Source organism: Acinonyx jubatus, chromosome D3 (assembly GCF_027475565.1).
Source record: "Acinonyx jubatus isolate Ajub_Pintada_27869175 chromosome D3, VMU_Ajub_asm_v1.0, whole genome shotgun sequence".
Lineage (NCBI taxonomy): Eukaryota > Metazoa > Chordata > Mammalia > Carnivora > Felidae > Acinonyx > Acinonyx jubatus.
In genome coordinates this window covers 91814826-91837169 of record NC_069392.1, presented here as the reverse complement: position 1 = coordinate 91837169, position 22344 = coordinate 91814826, and the positions used below count along the sequence as shown (strand labels likewise).

The following is a 22344-nucleotide window of genomic DNA, read 5'->3' as shown; positions in this document are numbered from 1 at the left end:
AGAGAGACAGAGAGACGATCGGGCTGCTGCCTCCTGTCTCCCTGTCCGGGGACACGAGTCGGTGTCCTCAACACAAAAGGCGCTAACGAACCAAGTGGCTCCCGATCCTTTGTGGGCATCGGCAGCGTCCACACGACGGTGCACCGGCTGGGCCTCGGCAGGCCGCACCAGACCGCCCGCCGGCCGAGCGCAGGCCAAGCGCCCTCCATGCGCCTGGCAGCTGCCGGGTTTGGTCAGAAGAGGCTGCTCATCACGGAGGCAGAGGAAAGGCTCAAGCCCACCTGTTCCTGGCTTCACGGGAAGTGAAACCACACCTTGTCGGTTAATGTGAGTTTGAAGTAAATCCTCACCTTACCAGAGAATCATGAGTAATTCTGTCAGGCGGGGCTGCCCTGCTGTAATCACATAAGAAAGTGGTCGCTTAAACGGCCGTCTCTACCTGCGGGATGGCAGGCGGCAGACACGAGGCCCAGGACCCGGGTCCTTGCGATCTCAGCAACGACCACTACAGGGCAGAGAAGGAACAGAGTGCCGTGTCCTGCCCGCCCCGAGTGTGGACCTGGGTGAGGGCCCTGGGGACCCACCGCACTATTTATTGTATCTTGCACGCGTCTCAAACTTTCGTAATTAAACGCCAACACTGTCTTCAGAGGCAAGCTGGAGCCCGGGAGAGGCCGGTGACTGTCGGTCAGCCTAGGCGCCTCGCCTGCTACCTGGGGAAGCTGCTGGGCGGCCGAGCCCATCCCAGAGCAGCGCCCACCCCCAGCGATGTCCTCTGCACCAAGACACCTTTTCACCCTGCCACCCGGGACGCCCGCGTCCCGCTCCTGGCTCTCCTGGCCCCCCGGGGGAGGGCCACCTGCTGCCACTCCCGTGCTCACGGGCCCCATTGGTCTGAGCCCACCTTGAGGGTAGGAATTGTTCCTGTGAGTATTGAGAAAACCGACCAGTAGCAAAGCTGGCTTCTTTATTCTGTGAAGATCTGAACAGAAACATCACAGAACGCAGGAAGAAAACCATGTGCAAAACCGAGCTGGTAAGTTCCTCTCAGAGATTCTGTGTGTGGAAGAGACAACCGAACTGAGAGGGAGCGGCCACCAAATACAGCCCAGGGAACAGGCCCCTGGTCTGGAGGACATATTGACCCTGGAGTGGAAAAACACCCAAGATTGAATTTTTGTATTGATTATCTGATTATTAATCTTTATAGAAGCTATTCCAACACTGCACATAATGAGTAATTCATCACAGTATATTAGGTGCCATGGAAGCTGCATTCAGTATAAAGGGCCATTAAGTTTCTTGTAATTGCCCATTACTGGAGCTTTCGTTAGTTCTAAATCAAATCAGCAGGACCGGCATGTATGCGCTCTAATTGACTTTATGTAATAACCGCGCGCCCCTGGTCCACCAAGAGGAGCGGTCTGGCTGTGTCACCGCGCTCCCGAAGACCACTTCTCGGCCTGAGGCCTCAGGTGGAACCACCGTTTCCGACCCTCCTCGCAAGGACAGACCCAAGCCGTCACCCGAACGCGGGAAGGACGCGGGGGGCCCGGGGAAGCACCCCGCCTGGGTCTGCAGCTTTCTCAGAGCTGCTTTCGGGGGAGAGTCCGGCCACTCCGAACTCCCGACGGAACCCAAGCCTGGAGACGGGTCACATCCTTCAGAGGCCCACACATCTGCAGCTGTCCACGTGGAGCAGACACGGGACAGGTTACCACCTGTTACAACCCAGCCCATCTCACTCTCCTGAAAAGTCCTCCCAAAACCATCTCTCGGTCCCCAGACTCTAGGCAAGCGCGCGGTCATTAGCGGTCCGGCAGCTTGGCTTTGTCTTCTCGAACCGCTATTTCACCTGTGACTACCGTCAGCTGCCTGACCTCCTCTGCCCACTCCCCTCTAATCTTCGAGGAGCCACAGAACCGAGGTGTGCGTGTGTTTTGAAGGCCCTGCGATGCCGGAACAGAGTGAGGAATCTGCAAATATTGTTTATTATGTCCTCTTTTGAAAGTTGAACGGATCCTCTGCGTGAGTTTCCAGGAGACCGAGCAAGAGCTAAGTAACAGTCTCACCGGAGGCTTCTGGGCATTTATTGCTCAGGCCGGGCCGACGTCACCGCCCAGCCACGTGGCGGGCTCGCGTCTGCCGCGTTTCTTCCTTTTGGTGGGGCTATGAGCCATCCATTTGCAAAATCTGGCATTAACTCTCTCTCTGTTTATCTACATTGGCTTCCGAAGAAGCCTTACATATGTCCTCAAAAGGAGGCAACGTGCAGAGAACGAGCTATTTAGAAATATGTGTGCACAATAGATGTTAGCTCAGACTGAAGGGGCTCTGTATCGGGCGTGAGTAACTTTACGGCAAAGCAGTGTCTGAGCTTTCCCCGGGGTCTTGACAGTCTGTGGCCATTTCCACAACAAAGAGCTACACGGACTAGCCGGAGGAAGTGGACAGGCCCGGGGTCCCGGGCACAGCGCAGGCCTAGGCACCCGAGGTCAGCCCCTCCACCACGGCTCCACCTTCCCCACAAGCGGCCAGAGGTCTGGCCACACTTCCACGCACCCATCTGAGTGCTGACTTCAGGAAGCCCTGCTCAAGTGGAGGTCATCGGTGCAACGGTGACCAGAGCTGCTCTAAGAGTCCCCCGAGTGTCTGCAAAGATGCTCCCGGTGCCCAGGGCCCTGCTCTTTGCAGCTCGGGACACTGAGGGGCGCCGGGAAGAAACCGCCCAGAGGGTTGTGCGTCCTGAAGCTCTCCTCACCTTCCCAGCATTTAATGAATGTGCTGGATGCCGTCTGCTCAGCAAGGCCCACACTCCAGGCCCCAGCTCCTCCCAGCGCAGAGGGGCCTCCTCCCAGCTGCGCCCTGGGGGCAGGTAGGAGCCGTGCCGGTGCCCGGCCACCCCCGCCGGCTCCCCAACGCCAGGCTCTGCCGACCTAGCAGGGCGGCAGCTGGGGACGGCTCCAGGCCGCGTGCACTGGGCCCCGCTGCCCACCTGGCCTTGAAAACACAGAAACAGGAAGCAGAACAGAGGAGGAAGCGGCAGGCCAGGGAAGGGCCGATTCTGGTAAAAGGCTCGCTTGAAAGCCCAGGTCAAAAGGCACCCCCAGGGAGCCTGCCACGCCTCCGGGGAAATGCTCACCAAAGTGATCAATCACCCAGTTTCCATCCGTATGTCTCCGTGCCATACTTCATTCCGCCCTATCGGGACAGGAAGCTGCACGCAGGATGGAAAGCTGGCACTTGGTCCCGTGGAAACCACCGTTTCCATCTCCGAGAGTGACAGAGCATCAACACCGTGGTTAACGGGTGATGAGAGATAAGGACCAGGGGAGCGGAGGGCGGGTGCGGCCGCTCTGCGCACTTTCCAGGGTTTGGATAAAGTTCGCAACGACAGTCTGACGCGTGCTTCCCACGCTCTTAATCCAGACAAACACTCGATGAGCGGCCAGACCTTGACAAGCAGGTTTTGGGCGCTTTTCTTAAATTCAAGTGCATAAAAAAAATGTGGGCGTGCCACTCTCCCAGCCCCAGCACTGCAAGCTGTCTTGTGGCTTTATCAAGTGTGGCCGCAGACACCCCCGCCGAAGCCAGAGCGAGCCCGCCGCTGACGGGCAGGCCGCGCGGCCCAGCGCCACCGCCCTCCCTCCGTCCACCGCCCTTCTGCTGTCCAGCCATCTGCCAAGAGGAAATAACTTCACTGTGCTGGGAGTCTGGGAATCCCAGAAAACAATCTTGAATCCACAAAAATAATTGAAGTTTGCTTCTACTGAGCCACTTGGTTCCATTCTGATTTTTATTACAATGTCAACAAGAGTTTAATTTGTTTTAAAGTTTAGGTTCTTAAATCTGAGTGATATACGGTAGTTTACGGCTTGCTGGCAACAGCTACCGTGGAAAAAAAAAAAGCAAAGTGCAAATAAAGGCGACTCGAGGTTTGACACCGTGAAGGCGGGGAGGTATGCCAAGAGCAGCAGGCACAGCACGGACTTCCCCACCCGGGACGCAGCCGTGCCGCGGCCAGGGGCACGCTCCCTGTTCCCCGATCTCGTTTGGGGATGGCAATTCAGGGGAAATGTCCCGAAATGCAAATTCTCACGCTAAACGTTCTCAGATGCCGGCTAGGGCCGTAACGGCGCCACCGTCTTATCTGGAGTCCCTTCTGGAAACCGGTTCCAGCACAAGCCCGAGAGGGGCCGGTGGGGGAGAAAGGTCTGCCCCACCCAGAGGGTCCCGGCGCAGGCAGCGCTGAGCCCGTGGACTTCTCAGAGCCACCCCGACGGGGAACCCATCGTGATGCGGACCGCCGGCCGAGACCTGCCCCTGGTTTCCAGCCCAGCTGTCTCTGGGCCACGGCTCTCAGCCCCATCAGAACCATCTGCCCGTGTCAGGGGCAGAAAGGACAGAGGGGCCGGACAACAAGGCTTTCCCCGGGGTCTTGACAGGTCTGCAGCCATTTCCACAACAAAGAGCTACACGGGCTAGCCGGAGGAAGTGGACAGGTCCGGGGTCCCGGGCTTCTTCCTTTTGGTTTGAAGGGTGCTGCCCGTGTGTGGGTCCCACTTTGGGCTCTCAGGCCCAGCTGCCCGCTCTGAGTGACCAGCCAAGGCCCCAGGGGGCAGCCAGGCTCCCCTACATCTGTGTGGCCAGACGGTGTCTCTGTGGCACATTCCCCCTTCCCCCCTGCGGTGGACTCAGGCTAGAGCCAGACCCCAGGCAAATCACAGGCGTTTCTGGACGCCACCGAGGGCCATCAACTGCCACTGTCCTCCGGGCCCACTTCCTGCCGTATCTAAACTAACAGCAGCTGTGGGGCCTGATAGGGCCGAGTGCTGGGGAAGCCTGCACCCTTGGGTGGGAGAGAGGACGGCCGGGGGGCTGATAACACCGCCCCCAGGCCCGATGACTGCATCCTGCACTGTCTGCCCCATTTCAGAACAAAAGAACACTGGCCGCTGGCTCTGCAGCGACAGCGTGCGCCCAGGGCGGGGAGTGGTCTGGCTGACTCGGCCCATTGTGCGCAGTATCAGGCTCTGATTAGCCGGGGTCCCCTGGGCCCGATAAGGGCGGATGTTTCAGAAAGGAACAGGCCCTCTTTGTTCTGCAGTGTGTGTAAGTGTCCGCGTTATAATCTGCAAGGAAGGAAGAACCCTGCTTCAAAATTCAAGCAGAGAAAGGTACGGGGACTCCCAGCTCCGTGCACCCACCCGACATGGAAACCGATGGACAGGCTGCATGCCCGACGGCGGGAAATCGAGGACGCCGCCACGAGGCAACCAACGGAGCGGCCCCTGGTACCACTCACTGGCCGTGTCTCCCAAAAGGTCCCTACGTCGGCTAAATGGGGGATAACGTGGAAGCACACGCAGTTTTGCGCCCCCCGAGAAATTCGACCGCCAGCATTGTGTTTATGCCACATACAAACAAATTGTCTCCCAGCTGTCCTTAAGAAAGGAGTCCGAGGACCGTCCGTGTTCCACAAAGGAAAAACCGTATGTGACACACACAAGCCTTCAGCTTCAAAAGAGCCGTTCTGCCTCTGGCATGGAGTGTCTTAACAAGCCTGGGTGACTTTGGAAGGAAGCTCCTTAAGCCCCATAACAGATGCAGACCTAAAGCCATCCCTGGAGGTCTGGCTCTTCTGGACACGTTCACACGGACGGAGCCACGTAACAGGGGGTGTTTGTGTCCAGCTTTTTTGACTCGGCCTTGTGTTTTCCAGGTGCCCCATGCTGGAGTGTGCGTTAGCACGTCAACCCTCCTTCTGGCTGAGTAACACTCCATCGTCTGGTTGTGACATGCCTTTCCCGTCTGTGGTCCAGGGGCTGGACACTCGGTCGTCTCAGATGTTCGGGCATTATAAATAATGCTGCTGAGAACATCTGCACGCAAGGCCTTGTGGGGACGTCAGTGCTGACTTCTCATGGGCAGATACTGAAGCGTGGAATGGATGGGCCACGGGACACAACTGTGCTCCCGTTTCCTCTGCCTTTTCCAAGTGTGCCGCTGCCATTCTTGCTTATTAGACTCCCTCCACTGGGTACAAAATCACCTCCGTGTCGGTGTCACGGCTGCCCTCCCTGATGACTGACGACATTGAGCATATCTGCACGTGCTTATTGGCCATTCACACGTCTACTTAAATCTTAGATGCCAGTTTTTGTCTAGGCTGTCTTCTTATTGTTGAGATAAGACTTCTGGTACATTCTGGATACGAGCCCTCGATCAGATATGTATTTTGCAACTATATTCTTTAGTCAATTGTTTGTCTTCTCATTTTCTGAATAGTTCTTTCGAAGCAGAATAAAATCTGCATTTTGATGGGGTCTCATTTGCCCATTTTTAGATATTAGACTATGTTTTTGGTATCATATCTAAAAAATCTTTGCCTAATCTAAGGTCTTGAAGATTTTTCTCTTATGTTATTTACTACGTGTTTATCGTTTTAGCTTGTACATTTAATTCCAGGATCAACTTGGAGATTTTTGTGTACGGTATGAGGCTAAAGGTGCAAGTTCACTCTTTTGCACGTGGATATCCAATTCTTCTGGTGTCATTTGTTAAAAAGGCAATCCTTTGCCCCAGTTAAATGGCTCGGCATTTTTGTTAAAAATCAACTTACCATAAATGTAGGGATTTCTTACCTCTAAATTCTGTTCCGTTGACCTGTATGTCTTACGCCAGTGCCACACTGTCTTCATCATTGTAGCTTTATAGTAAATTTTGAATCGGGAGGTGTGTGTCCCGCTCCGTTCTTTGTTTTTAAAATTGTTTTGGCTACTCTGGATCTGTGAAATTCCATATGAATTTTAGGATCATTTTGTCATCTGTCATGTTACTGAAAAAAAGCAAAACCAAATACCTGCTAGAATTTTGATAGGGATTGCACTGATGCCATAGATTAATTCCATTAATTCCACTGTGATGAGAATTAATCCTTTAAAATTTACTAAGGCTCGTTGTATGAATAGAAAACGTACCCTGGAGAATGTTCCACCCACATTCCACTCTGTTGAGTGTTCTATCCATGTCTTTTGGGTCAAGCTGGTTGACAGCACTGTTCAATTGTTCTACATCCTTCCTGATTTTTGGTCTAGTTATTCTGTCCATCACTGACAGTAGTGTGGTGAGGTCTCCAGCCATTATTTTCGTCTTTCCGTTTATCCCTTTAAATCTACCAATTTTTGTTTCGTGTTTTATGCGGGCGTTTTCAGGTGCAAATATATTTAAAACTATTGTATCTTCTTGCTCAATTTACATTTCACTCATTATAAATTGTCCCTTTTTGTCTCCATCAACATTTTCTTTCATTTTTTTCCAGTTTATTTGTTTTAAGGGGGTTGCAGAGAGAGAGGAAGAGGGTGACAATCCCAGGCAGCATGGAGCCTGATGCAGGGCTTGAACTCACGAACCATGAGATGGTGACCTGAGCCAAAATCAAGAGTCAGACGTAACTGACTGAGCCACCCAGGCGCCTCGACATTTTCTTTGGTCTTAAATTGACTTTGTCTCCAAATCTCTTTTGGTCACTATTTGCTTGGTGTATCTTTTCCATCCTTTCAACCTATTTGTGCCTTTAAATCTAAAGTATGTCGTCTGTAGACAGCACATAATTGGGTCCTGCTTTGTTTTCTTTTCCCTAATCCAGTCTGACAAACTTCACCTTTTTATTGGAGTATTTAGTTCATTTAAATTTAATGTAATTTTGTTGTAGGAATTACATTTGCCATTTTGTTGTTTGTTTTCCATGTCTTGGGGGGGTTGTTTGTTGTTTTTCTTGTTTCTATGACCTTTCATTACTACCTTCATTTGTGTTAAAAATGTTTTCTAATGTATCACTTTAATGCTTTTTTTGTTTGGTTTGGCTTGGTTTCATTTACGGTATAAATTTTTCAATTAGTTTTTTTGTGGCTCTTCTAGAGATTATAATATACAGCTTAACTTAAAGCCTTCCAGTTCAGTCTAATATTAACTTATTCCTAATAACATAGAGAACCTTTGCTTTGATATAGCTTCCTTCCCTACCATTCCCTTTCTGTTATTGTCACACGACACCTTTATATATATATATATATATATATATATATGTATATATATATATATATATATATATATTTTAACGTTTATTTATTTTTGAGACAGAGACAGAGCATGAACGGGGGAGGGCCAGAGAGAGGGAGACACAGAATCTGAAACAGGCTCCAGGCTCCGAGCTGTCAGCACAGAGCCCGACGTGGGGCTCGAACTCACAGACCGCGAGATCATGACCTGAGCCGAAGTCGGCCGCCCAACCGACTGAGCCACCCAGGCGCCCCAAATGACACCTTTATATAAGCCAATCAGAATAGTTTTGTAATTTTTGTTTTATGTATTTTCTTTTAAACAAGTTTGGAGAAGAAAAGTTTTGAAATATGTATGCTGTCTTTTTAATTTGTCTACAAAATTACTTTTTACCAAGTGCGCCGTATCTGAGTTGCCAACAGCCGAGAGGACTGCCTTCAAAACATCTCCTAGGTCAGGTCTGCTGGCAACAAAATATCCACATCGTTGCTTACCCAAGAACAGTTTTATTTCCCCATTAAAAAAATTTTTTTTTAATGTTTATTTTTTGAGAGAGACAGAGACACAGCAGGAGCAGGGGAGGGGCACAGAGAGGGGGAGACAGGATCCAAAACAGGCTCCAGGCTCTGAGCTGTCAGCACAGAGCCTGACACGGGGCTCGAACTCACAAACCGTGAGATCATGACCTGAGCCGAAGTCGGATGCCCAACCGACTGAGCCACCCGGGCGCCCCATGTCTCCTTCATTTTTAAAGCTAGATCTTCTAGCTATTGACTTCTTGGTCAATGGTCTTTTCCTCTGTGACCTCTGAGATTGCTAGTGAGAAGTCAACCACTACTCTTGTTGAGGACTCCGTGTCCCTGGGTACTTGTTTCTCTCCTGTTGGTTTTCAGGATTGTGTCTTTCCCTTTGACTTTCGACAGTCTGATTATAATGGGCTTAGCTGTATTTCTTTGGATTTATTCTACTTGGAATTTGTTGATTTTTTTTTGTTTTGTTTTTGGATATGTACAATGTTTTTCATCAAATCTGGGGAGATTTGGGCCACTATCTCTTCATATATTTTTCCTACCCCTTTCTCTCTCTGTCTTTCTTGATTCTCAGTATGCCTATTTACATGTTTTATGGTTTCCCACACATTCATTTTCCTTTTTTCTTTCTATTCCTCAGACTGGATAATCTATAGACATTTCTTCAAGTTCGTTGACTCTTTTTCTCCACCAATTCCAATCTGCCTCTGAGCCTCTCTAATGAACTTTTCGTTTCAGTTATCGTACTCTGCAAGGCGAGAATGTCTACTTGGTTCTTTAAAAAACTTTTAATCTCGTTATGGATAATCTCTATTTGCTGAGACACTGTTGTCATACTTTCCTTTAATTATTTAAACATAGATTCCTTTAGTTCTTTGAACAGATCTCCAGCTGCTGACTTAAAGCCCTTGCTGCTAAGTCCAACAGCTGAGCCCTCTCAGGGACACTGTCTACTCTGGTGCGTTGTTTCTTCCCCGTCTGTATGGGACATATTTTCAAATTTCTTTCCAGGTTTCGTAATGTTTTAGTTGAAAACTGGGCATTACAGATAACGTATTGGAGGAACTTTGGAAACAGACTCCTCCGCCAATAGGGTTTGCTCTTTATTTCCCCCTTCCCTTGCTGCTGTGTATTTGATGACTTTTCTGGACGGATTCTGTGGATCCTGTATTCTCTGTAATGTGTGGCTACTAAGTTCTCTATTCCTCTTTGAAAACCATGTTTTTATCTTGAAGCCTGGCTTCCCAAGGGTCACCCTCAGGTTAGCAGGGTTAATGGTCAGTCGGGAGGTTTCTTTAAATGCCTTACGTCTCCACCTTCTGTTGATGAGATCGAACTGCAGGCAATCCCCAAGTCAGCCTCAGCATCCACTTTGCTTCCGCACAAGGTCTCCAGGCCAGCCTGTGGCGAACGACCCGGTCCTTTCTTTCCCCGGGTCTTTCCTGAGCATGTGCGCGTCTGTGTGCACACGTGCGGTCTCCCGGTCCCCGGGAATATGTCGGGGCTTGTTAACCCCGCTGCGGTCACCTAGTGTGGCCGGTCTCCCGCTGGCCCTGGTTGAGATCCCAGCCTGGGCAATCTCCCGCAAGCGTGAGTCTAGCCGTCTGTGTTTTCCATCATGGCCCGGGAAGACGACCCTTCCAGGGAGCTTCACCACCAGTCGAGACACTGTTTGCGCTTCGGGGCAGGGTGTTCACCGAGCCCCACAGAGGCCAACGTCCTTCACGGTCTGTGAAGCTGCTGTCTTTCCACAGCTGTGCTCCAAGGAGCTGGGGAAGGCGGGATGGGAGTAGCCCCCGCTTACACCATCACAGACCCACTCTTCTCCGTGGGTCCGTTTTTTCTCGAGTAAATGCTTTTCAGTTTGTTCCGCCTCTTGGGTGAACTTCCAGATTGTGAAATGATTGATTTGGTAGTTCTGTCAGTATTTTTGTTGCTTTCTTTGGGAGTGCTGACTGCGTGAGGCCCTCTCTCCAACGCTCTGCAAGTCCTGTCTGTCTTGGCATCCTTTCCGAGCTCTCGAAAGGTGCCTCCGGCGAGAACCAGAGGTTCTCCGATGAAGACACACCACGGTCCTCCTGGGTTTGCAAGGCCCACTCACGCTTGCAAGCCAGACTTTTAAGCAGGACGCTTTAAATGTCACAGGTCTAGTGGGCGGAGATACTCATAACAGAGCCGACCCTGGTAAAGAGGCTGCACTTACACCACAGCTGGCAGATCCCCGTGGTGCTCCTGGCCTGTCACTTGTTCAGTGTGATGTGAGCACATTAACCAACCCGTCTGCGAGCCCCGTCTCCCCTGCCGAGTGTGGCCAACACTGGCACTTCCGGCCACGGGTCTGTTCCAAGGCTGAAGATGTGAACTGAGAGAACGTATGCAAACAGTCAGTCTGAAAAGCGCCAAAGGCCGTGCTGTTACTGGCACGTGGGTTCTCTGTTGACAATGATGCGTCAGCTCGGTCGGGAACGACTTTCTCAGTTCCGACGGGAAGAATGTTGCTACAATTCCAAGCATCCGTGTTCTTCTCTGCCTGAACGTGACAGACACCCGTGAGCCAGTGACTCAGTGTTCCTTAGGGATCCGTAGGTAAGAATACACTTTTCTGTCAGGAAGATCGCTTAAAAGCGTCCATGCCTAGCCGTCTCTTTGCCTGCAGCTCCAGGGGCAGGAGAGCCCAGCGCCCGGCCTGAGTTACAGAAGAGTCTGGCTGCTCTTACAAAAACACAGTTGTCCGACAGATGTAGACAGAGCCCTCCGCTGCCCTGGTCACCACTCTCCCCAAAGAGACACCAGGCCCTGATGGTCGATCACCAACCGTGCTTTTTGAATGTGGCTATTATGCTCTTAAATGCTTTGCCTTACAGCTTCACGCTCCGGTGACGCGGCACAGTGGCGTGCTATTCGCAGGCTCACAGATCTGAAGGTATCTGTAGAGAGCGCTCACTCTCAAGTAGGAAAGCACCGCGAGCCTCAGAGAAAGAAAAGGCACGGAGCCCAGGCCCGAGTCGTACAACCTGATCTGTGGCAGAGACAAAGCCATTTAAAGAACTCTCAGAAAGGTGCCCTGCTCTCTGCAGGAGGAAGTCAGAAAGAACCAGCATGGCAGTCATGAAATGCTCGTCCACGCACACTCTGCGACTACTCAGAGCTTGCCCGTGACAAAGGACAAAAGCACCATGAGCACGTCCCATGCTGCCCACAAGCACAGTCACGTCTGGGCATCAGCTGGCGGGTCCTCTGCGCGCCTGCCGTTATGGAGCAGATGGAAGGCTGCTGAGCTCCATGGCGGTCTTGGGCTCTTCCCTTTGCTTTCCTTCTCCAACTCTACTTCTTCATCTCAAGTGAATACTAAGAGGGAAACGAGCTAAGGCCCGTGACGGCGAGGAGAGGCGGAAACATCACTGACGGCAATCCCACGGATCCCCCTCCAAGTACACAGAAAGCAGGCAGACTCTAGAACGATATCGTCATCAGAAACAAGATAACTCAAAGCACTCTATGCTTCTAGGCAATGTCTATACCAGGTAAGAATGGAGGAAAGTGCCCGGAACCTCACCGACACCGAAGCTCCCACGTCCCACGCGCCGAAGGGCCCCTCGCCCACCTGGCCCCGTGGCACGTCAGAAGGAGCAGATGCTCTGACGTCACAGCCCGACGGATTACGGGCTGGGTACCGGTCTGTGTCTGCACGCTACTTCTAGAGGGCCTTCCTCAGCAGGCCTCCCAGACCCCCCGCTCTCTTTCCCCTCTTCCTTCGTGGAGGCCAGGCCTCCTGACCACTGCTGCCTTGGGGGTCGGCCGCAGCAGGTTCCCAAGGGGAAGCACACACCTTCTGAGACAGCGGAAACACGGGGCTGGGGCGCTGCCCACGTCCACTTGAGAGACCCTCGTCACACTGACCAACAGTCTCTGCTAGTTGCCGGGTCACACTTCGGTTTATCTGGACAAAGGCTAAAACATTTACACCAACGTCTGCGTATCTGACCCCCACGAGGCGCACTGTCCCTTGACGCACAGCTCCATGCACACATGGACCGAGGGCCCCGCGAGGAGCGCACGCGGGTCGGAAAAGCCTGCCACGGCCCTTTGAGGCGCTCCGGTACCTGGAAGTGACCGGTTAGAGGCTCTGCTTCTTGGGTCAGCAGCTTCAGGCCAGGCCTGGGGGACTCACTTCTGCGCTGGGAGAGCCCTCTGCGGGGTCTCCAGAGAACCCATTCTCAGAGCCTGCAACCCACCAACAGCAGACCCTGTCTCCAGTGGCGTGGGGCGTAATTTTTACGCCTCGAGACTCCGAGGTGCACATCCACGTGCATGAAGGACTGACTCTAATGAATCATTTGCGTGGCTGAATTCATTCTTCTACCCATCACACAGTAGCCGCCGTCCACAGTATTGACGACTCGCGTGTTTGATCACCGTGATACAGACTCTTTCCGTCACGAATGGAATGGGGGAGGCCCCAGCCTTGGGTGCCAAGCCAGGTCAGTAAAACTTTCCATGAGGAAAGATTCTGTTCTCTCCCAGAGCAGCTTGGGCTGAAGGAAGAGGGGGGAGCAGAGCAGGGGACTCACAGCCCAGACTCGGGCAGACACGATCCTGGCCGCCTGGTCCACCTGCTTGTTGTTTTAATGACATGGAGACTTCTGGAAGGCTGAGCGCTGCTGGCGGGGACTGAAAGGGCCGATTGTGGCTGAGGCTGCAGGGCGGGCGGGGTGACAACGGGGGCGAAGGCGCAGACACACCAACGCCTCGGGAGCAAGCGCGTCAGCAGCGAGGCTCAAAGGAGGTGCCCGTTTCTGCAAAAGCAGTTGTGTGGGTCCTGGTCACATAACACGTGGTGAATGCTGTGTGCTCCAGAAACGCGTAGGGTACCTTTCCAAAGGCCGTGACACACGGACAGTTACACGTGTGCGTGTGTGAGCTGCTCACATTTTCACGTAAGCCACGGACAACCCGTTACCGCAGGGGGCGCACGGCCACACAGCTGCCTTCTGCACACGGGGAACTCACAGGGTCGTACCCCAGAAAGGGCTCCTGGCTAGCTTCTACGGCCAATTTAAAAAAATCTACATTTGAAATAGCACAAGGCCTATAACATGGATCTCTTAAAAACATATGCCTGTGATTCTGCCATGATTGAGAAGTCTAAATCGAGAGCTTAAATCCTATGGATACTGTTGCACCGAAGAACAAATTATAACTGAAGGGCCAAATACTTTTACAGGCCAAATACTTTTGAAATGAAACCTGAGAGTAGAGACAACTGAAAAACAAATTCTAAAAAAAAAAAAAAAAAAAAAAAAAAAGTTGGGATTCGTTTTCAGGCCAGTTCTCTTACGCTTACGTTATTAAGACAAACGGAAATCTGTAACACGTTAATCCTCCCAGGTTCCAGGGCGTCGCTCTGCAGACAGAGCAGGTCACACACGAGGGGCGGTCCCAAACGTGAGCCACCCTGGCAGTGACGTTCACGTGCCGCAAGTGCCCCAGACTCCTGGCGACTGGACAGAAACCCCGTTCTTGGCTTTTTCATTACATGCTCCTAGAAAACAAAAATAAAACCCAAACGAAACGCCAGCAGAGAACCCCAAAGCACCCGGTCCCTGACTTCTGAATGGTGGTGCAGAAGCCAGCATGCCATCGTCGCCCAACGTAATTACATGAAGGTCAGAGCTCCTGCGTGGCCCCATCAGGGGAACGCGAGGGCTCCAGAAAGCTCTGCTGGTCGGAGGGAAAGGCCGGGATGATCGTCACCCTGCTCCCCGCTATCGGATTTGTCACCACAGGGGCTCGCGCGTGCAGGCCCTCCCTCCACCGACCAGGCCCTGTCTGCCCACGGGGCCCCCGGAGAGCGGTGTTGGAGTCCACGGTGCCCGTGGGCCTCTAGGAAAAGGCCTCACTGCCACCAGGTTGTCACGGGCCCGCGGTCCCACTGTCCTATGGCTTGCTGGTCTCTCCGGGAAGTGGGCGTATCCCCCCATCATAGCCACCCCAGCCTCCCCCCTGCCGGCTGCGTAACTGCCCAAGACTAGGTGTTTGCTCTTTAACTTCAAGGCCACTTGAAATCAACGTGTCGGATTTTCTAATTTAGGTTTTTGCTGTTTATCCCATTTCCAGGCTGCAAATTCAGACCAGAGACAGAGGGAAGATGCACCTGGTCCGGGCACCACCACCCTCATCGTCACAGCTGCCCTTGGGCTGAATCCCTGACGCTGGGTCCCATTGTCTTAAGACACAGGGTGAACAAAGCGCAGGGCAACTCATGCCTGGTCCAGGGCAGTGTAATCACCAGTAAGTGGGGCGGAGGGCGGGTGGGGAAGGGGAGGCACGCGTGGGGCGGGGGGAGGGGAGGCACGTGTGGGCGGGTGTGGGGGGAGGGGAGGCACGCGGGGGGAGAGAAGGCACGCGTGGGGCGGGCATGGGGGGGAGGGGAGGCACACGGGGGGCGGGCGTGGGGGGAGGGGAGGCATGCATGGGGTGGGCGTGGGGGGGAGGGGAGGGGGAGGGGAGGCACAACTGGGTTCAGGGCTGCAGCTCCAGGGGGTGTTGGGGGCTCCCATGGGCCAAGGCGGGGGAAGCGCCAGCAGGGCAGCTGCTCAGGTGGGAGGGGTCAGCAGGGTCCCCGCCCCCAGGTCGGCTGTGGAGGGCGTGGCCCCTCTCCCACCCAGGCAGTGCGCAAACTCTCTCCAAACCTTCCCTCAACCCGGAAGGGGCAGAGCGTGACACTGTCCGTTTGGCAAGTTAATTCTCTAAAGCCCCTGTCAGGTGAGCTGTTAAAATGGCAAGGGGGGGGGGGGGCTGGCACAGGATCAGACTGTTGGGGCAACACAGGTCCTGCAGGCTTGCGGAGAGCCTTCCGAGTCGAGGCCCACACCCGCCCATGACACCTGCGTGCCCTCCCCTCGGCCCATCGGGAGGGCGCCTGTTTGAACCGGGCCCTAGACGTCCCTCGGCATTCCGATGGGGGGCTCCAGGCTCAGGTGCCGTGCCCGCGACGTGGGCCTTTACCCTGCATTAAACCGTCTTCCGACCACATTCATATCGTGGCTCTCGTGAGAGGGTCCTGGGTTCCAGGGAGCCAAGGCTGCCACGGAGATCCTGCCTCCAGATCCTCCCGAGAGCCCGTGCCACCTGAGTGGACGGAGTCACTCACCCTGGCACGAGGACATGGCACTCTGTCCTCACTCGGACCGCAAGAAGGGGCTGGGCCCACTCTGCCTCCTCAAGGCCTGTGGGCACATAGTCTCCAGCCACACAGAGTGACGATCGTTCCATCCGCTCTCCTCGTGGTGGACGGACACCTGGGCCAGGCCACATGTGTGCCCGGACTGCCAGGGAGAAGCCGCAGAGCCCACAGCTCTCAGTGCTTACCTCCCGGGCCTGCGTGCGTGGCCCACTCTGGGCCTAGAAGCCGCGCTGGAGGGAAGCCTGGGCCGGTGTGAGGCTGAGCCCCAGGAGCACGGTGCGTGCTCCCCACTGGCCTCCGTCAGCCTCAGGAAAGGCGGTCCCAGGTTTGTCCCCTCCACCCACCACCGGTTCTGGAAGGACCCAGAGGGGGATGTATCAGGGCCATTTCTGTAAGGGGTCCGAGGCCAGCGTCTACTCCTCAGCTGCTCAAGGTTTGAGTAAGGACCACCAGGGCAGAGGGGGAACAGCACGCGTCGGCGTGCGCGAGTGAAAAAGCGCGCGTATTTCTATAAACACGTTATCTGCTTGCTACGGAGGCTTGCGGTGCCCTTGCCTTCACCACGATCCCAGTTCTGACCAAAAAATTACAACAACAACAACAACAACAACAACAACAACAACAACAACAAACATCTCCCGGGAATGCTCTCATGAGCTAAAACTGAAAAGCTTTGTTTATAGCCAACCTCGGATTACGGGGCCTTTGTGGAAATAAGGACCCATAAATCCAGCCCCAAATGGAGGCAGAGGGAATGTCTTTGCGTGCAGCCTCACGGGCTGGCTCTCAGAGCCGCTGCCCAGGGGGCCCAGGACCACAAGCATCACCAAGAAAGGCCAGTGGGCAGACGGCTGCTATCAGGGGGGCAGGGCTGAGGCTCAGAGCAGGAGGAGATGCCCAGGGAGACCGAGGCAGGATGTTTGGATGAAGAAGGAAAGATCCCTGAGAAAGTGACCTCACAAAGTGGATGGAGGTGTGAGACCCCCCCCCCCCCCAGTGAGGGTACAGCAGCTGATGACGGTGGGTGGGTGACAGGTAGTGCGGGAAAGGTGGGGCAGGCGCCATGGAGGGAGTCACGCCAGGACTGGGAGCCAGCCGGGAGGTGGTGGCTCCTTGTAAAACATGGCCCCAGAGCCCTGCTCCGTGAGCGAGCACCGGGCTGACGGCTGGGCCCCTGCAGACGGGAGTCAGTGCTACGCGCGTGCGGCCGGCGGCCCGTGGGACCAGGGGCCTGGAGGAGGACCCGCCCATCAGCTCTGCCCTCCCCAACAAATCCAACACCCACCCAGGTGAGCTCTAGTTGGGCGGCGCCCAGAGACTCGCCGGGCCATGGCGCCCTCTTGAGAACAGATCCTACACCTGTGGACTCACGGGGCGCGGGACACCCCCGTCACACGCACCTCCCAGGTGGCCCCTACCCCCTCACCCCTAACAAGACCGCCTCTGACCTCAAGACACTCGGGCAGCAAAGCCGACCGGAGAGCCTGCCCGGCCGGTCTTCTGCGCTTTCCCGAAGGCACTGGAGATTCGGCCAAGACCCTCGGGCCCTCCCGGCCCCAGGGCCAGGCCAGAACCTCCCGAGACCGCACGGAGCACTGAGAAGGCAGGCAGGGAGCTTGGCCGCCTCGGGCCTGATGCGCCTCAGGGGACCGAATGCAGCGCAGGTACCCACAGGGACCCGGCGCCACCTCCCGCCGGTGATAAACCTCCTGAGGTTGTCGAGGGCAGCTGTGGACCCAGAGTGCGGTTCTGAAGGACGGACTGCTGGCTTCTGGGGTGTCTCTGAGAGCTCGTCAGGGCCTGCACCTCGGGAAGGAAGAGGGGCCTAGTCTCCCGTAGGAGCCGGCAGGCACACGCCACAAGGGGGCTCCAGTATTGAAGGTGGAACGTTTATGGAACAAAAGTACCTGAAAGCTCGTAGCCAAGTTGGGGATGGAGAAGCCAGGGCAGGCCCCGGGTCACCCCAGCAGACAGAGGGCAGGCCCCGGGTCACCCCAGCGGACAGGAGTCTGCAAAGCCCTGGGTCACCGAGCCAAGGGCAAACACTGGTGCTCGGAGGCTGGGGCTGGGGTTGCACTGCCTTGAAGGCTCATGGGTCCCCCTGCCAGGCTGCGCCTGCCACTTAGGTGGGACGGGCCCATAAGCACCGTCTGCTTCTGGAACAGCAGCATCAGAAGGGAACGTTCTTCCGACAGGATGCCTGCAGCTCTGCCATGGGGAAGCCCGTACGATACGAACGGGGAAAATGGGACATTCACTGAAACAGTTGTGGTGAGAGGGACGAGATTACCATATTTGGCTGTTACTTTTAGGGACGACGACTAAAGGAGGCTGCAAGGCCTTGACCACGGAGGCTGGGGGGCAGGAGGCCATGTGCCCAGCACTGCCCCGAGCTCTCAGCCCCACCTGAGTCCAGCAGCAGGGGACGTGCGCATTTGGGCCCAGTAAAGCTTCTACCCGAGGAGACAAGAAGCACCGGTGACCAGGCCCGGCACCCACTTGCAATCCACGCAGGGCCCATGGACCTGTGGACCCGCTGACCGGGCCCGGCACCCGCTCACAATACACGCAGGGACCGTGGACCTGTGGACCCGCTGACCGGGCCCGGCACCCGCTCGCAATCCACGCAGGGACCGTGGACCTGTGGACCCGCTGACCGGGCCCGGCACCCGCTCGCAATCCACGCAGGGCCCGTGGACCCGCTGACCGGGCCCGGCACCCGCTCGCAATCCACGCAGGGCCCGTGGACCCGCTGACCGGGCCCGGCACCCGCTCGCAATCCACGCAGGGCCCGTGGACCCGCTGACCGGGCCCGGCACCCGCTCGCAATCCACGCAGGGCCCGTGGACCCGCTGACCGGGCCCGGCACCCGCTCGCGATCCACGCAGGGACCGTGGACCCGTGGACCCGCTGACCGGGCCCGGCACCCGCTCGCGATCCACGCAGGGACCGTGGACCCGTGGACCCGCTGACCGGGCCCGGCACCCACTCACAATCCACGCAGGGCCCGTGGACCCGCTGACCGGGCCCGGCACCCGCTCGCAATCCACGCAGGGCCTGTGGAGGCACTGACCGGGCCCACTGTACTGAGCAGACCACGGGGCTGCTGGGCACATGCCTGAGCCACCAGCAGTCAGGTGACCGAGTGCGAGTGTGCCACCTGCCTGCGCTGGGCCAGGCAGCACCTTGTCCTGCAGGAAAGAGAACTCTGCGGAGTGATCGCGCTAAGAACAATGGGGTGTCTTCTGCCCTCCTTGTGTGGACAGACCCTAGCACGTGGACTTGCCTGCCCCGTAGCCTGACTGCAGGTGTCCTGAGGGCCCTTCCCTTCCGAACCACCCTGACGTGGCACGCTGGATGGTGAGAGAGCCCGTGTGCTTGGCGGGGGGGGGTGGGGAGGGTGGGTCCCACACGGGGGGCTGTGAGTCCCCGTTCAGGGGCAGCCCGGCTCCTTATCACCCTTCCGCCCGGCGCCTGACCGGAGCGGTGTGCCGTAGAACGTTCACCACTTTCAGCTAAGCTGCCGTTTAAACGTTGTTCACTCAGCCCGGGGGGGCCCTTAAGGTGCTAAGAAGCAAGAAAGCTTGACCTGAAGCCACATGCCAGGGCAGCCTCTTCAAACAGAACTTGTTCCGCCTGGTGCCGCGTCGGGCCTGGGGGTCTGCGTCCGCCGGCACCACGGGGACATCCGGGCGGGGTGACGGAGCGGAGCCACGCGGCAGGCAGCGCGCCAGCCGCAGGACGCGCCCGGAGCGCGGACACACGCGCCGGGCGTGCTCCCCCGCCAGGTGGCTGAGGCGCACACCCCTCCTCGTCACACTCACAGACACGGCGCCAGGCTGAGCGCACCTACGGCCACGGGCACTTACCGTCGTCCAGGTACAGCTGGTCCAGCTCCTGAGGCTCTCGCTTGACCGTTACGGGAAAGGGAGCCAGACTACGACTACTGTCCTCACGCACCTCGGGCAGCGGCGGGGGCCGGGGGGCTGCAGACTCGCTCCTCGGAGCCTTCGGCAGTCGGTGCTGCTGGCGGCCCATCTCGGATGGGCGGGTAGGGCTGCAGGACTGCAAACAGGTCGGCTCTTGGGTACCGGACGGTGGTGAGGAGGAGGGGCTGTCGGGACAGAGAGCTGGCCGGAGGCCCAGGGGACAGCCGCTGCTCAGCCGTGCACTCACCTGTGGTTGCAGCAGGGCGGGGGGCGGCTGCCGGGGGGGCCCGGGGCACACGCCCGCAGGCCTCGGCGTCTCCCGAACGGCGAGCACCCCTCCGGCCGGCCGCTGAAGTCCAAGGTGGCCGCGGCCCTGGCTGGCCGTGCCCTTGCCGCAGGCGGCGGAAGACAGGTCGTGGAGCTCCTGGCCGGTGCCGGGTGGCGGCGACACCACGGTGCTTCTCTGCGGACAGGGCGGGAAGCCGGCCACCAGGCAGGAGCCCGGGTCGGGTGGCACCACGAGCTGCTGGCTGAAGCGCGGCTGCGGGAGCGGGCTCGGGCCCTGGCCCCCTGGCCCACAGGTCAGGGCAGGCTCGAGGTCGTCTGCGGGCTCTGTTTTTATGGTCGGAGCTGCAAGAAGGAAAGGAGAGGAATGAACACGGGCTGCAGACGCCGTGATGGGTGGGGGATGGGGCGGGCTGTGGCCAGGACGCCCTCGCAAAATAAACAGCGTCCCGAGTCCCCGTGCGTCTCCGCCTGGTTCTCCCACCCAATTAAGAGGAGGGTGTGAGTCACCGTCTCCAGAAAGCTGCAGCTGGTTCTAATACTGAGAACACTGTTTTGCTTGGAATCCCCCCCAGCACTAATGTGCTATAAAAATCCATTTGCAAACTGCAGTAGAAGCTTTGGACCCAAGGGCCCGCGGATTTGTAGCAATCAAAGCGAAAATTTTAACTTGGATGTACAACCGCCTTCCTCCTGCTACCGACGCCCTATCTGATAAACGTCTGCACGTTCGGTGAACTCGAACACGCACCGAGGTGGCGCGGAGATGTCCGGAAACCCCGAGAGAAACGGTCCGCGACTACACGGCGGGGGGAAGCCTCTGATGTGTGGGGAGAACGCACCCACCCAGGCGGCTCCGTGGGGCAGCCGCCTCGGAGCCACGGGCCACCCCAGCCACGCAGCCGGGGTGCGGCTCTGGGCCGTCCCGTCTCCCCGCGCCGGGAAGCAGGGCCGTGAGGCAGACAGCAGGACAGCGGCCCGTCCTCTCTGCCAGAGCTGGGCCAGACGGCGCGAGCGGCTCCGGCTTCCAAAACGGGGCGGGTGTGCTGTGGGTTTTCGCGGGACCCGCTCCGTCCTCCCACCTTCCCGTATCTCCTGCCCCCACGCGCTCCCAGGGCCCCGCCTCCTCGCCTGTTCCCCAAAGCCGGCTCACGGCGCACCTGGTGCCGCGACGGTCACCCACGCAGCCGAAGGTCTCCTGGGTGAGGGGCTGTCTCGAGACCTTCCCACCCACCCTCCCCTCTCTTCCCAGGAGACCGATGCGTGAGGGACGCGTGGCGGTGGGGTCCGCCGCACTGGGGGAACCAGCCTGTGGGCCGCGTGGCCCCGGCCTCGGCCCTCACTAGAGCACGGCCGCGCCCCGAGACCTGCCGGCCGCCGTGGACGGCAGGGCCGCTTCTTACGCAGCAGCGCCTACGAGGCACGGCCCTGAGGTGGTGACCGGCTCCATCTAATCTCCGTTCGAAGGCGGCGCCCGCGCTATGTGACCGGCAGGTCCCCAGGTGTCTAGGTCCCCTCAGAGCCGCCAAGTCCTGGTGCTCGGCTCCCAGGCTCGCCACAGGGTCGCTCTCTTTTGCGTCACGTTTTTGGGGGCAGGAGGGCCGGACAGAGAGCAGCAGAGCGAGGGGTGGCGTTCACACCGGGCACCGTGGGGGTGCCGGGCAGGTGTGCGTCAGCCGCGTGTCCCCAGGGGCCGCTACACGCGCACCGCTCTTGCACTCTTGCCAGGTGAGCGCACTCTCTTCCGCGGGACCCGGGGGGCAGGGCTCTGGTTGCGGGCGAGTCCCAGCGCGGGGGCGTCCAGAGAAAAGCGCAGTTGGCCGCAGGAGGGACCCAGGAAGAGCAGCTCTTCTCGGGGTGGCGTTTTATCGCTGCGTGTCCATCACACGTGCTCTGGGCCACCGTCACAGGTCTCTGGGAGGAGCCAGGACCCGCGAGGGCCTGGGTGCGCGTGCGGAAGAGCGGGCCTTGCTCCTCACGGGGGCCACAGTGACCTCGGGCCCCTGGCCCAGGAGCCCCCGGCTGGCCCCACCTGAGGCGCAGTGCGTCCCTAGGCTCCAGCGTCCGTGCGCGTGCGTGGGAACAGTGGCCGTGTCGGGTGGCCCCTCAGAAGCCCTCGCACCCCTGGGGGCTCTCTGTTAACTTCCGTCCACCCAGCAGTGGCCACCACTGACTCTGGAGCTGCTGTGGCCGGGGTTTCTGCCATCGAGCCCCCCCCCCAGCCCCCAGCTGCGGGGCCTCCGGCTCGGCAGCCCGCCTCTGGGGAGAGGCTGTGCCGTGCGGCGCAGCCTGACGTGGCCTCCCCAAGGTGGGGCGGGGAGCTGGACCTCCAGCTGCCCCGCGGTTAACAGGG

General features: G+C 57.3%; 1 protein-coding gene across 4 annotated transcripts in view; it reads right to left on the bottom strand.

Annotated features, from left to right (window-relative positions):
• NFATC1 (nuclear factor of activated T cells 1) overlaps positions 1-22344 on the bottom strand; it is a 102673-nt gene that overhangs the window by 10791 nt on the left and 69538 nt on the right. For 2 of the 4 annotated variants that reach the window (XM_027069218.2, XM_027069222.2), the window contains exons 9-10: positions 19954-20336; positions 19647-19842 (exon numbers count right to left, since the gene is read on the bottom strand). In XM_027069218.2, coding sequence (XP_026925019.2) covers positions 19647-19842; positions 19954-20336 — 579 coding nt within the window. Of the gene's footprint in view, positions 1-12531; positions 14134-19646; positions 19843-19953; positions 20337-22344 lie in introns of those variants that run through there. The other 2 variants (XM_053206086.1, XM_027069219.2) reach the window with 2 other exon arrangements.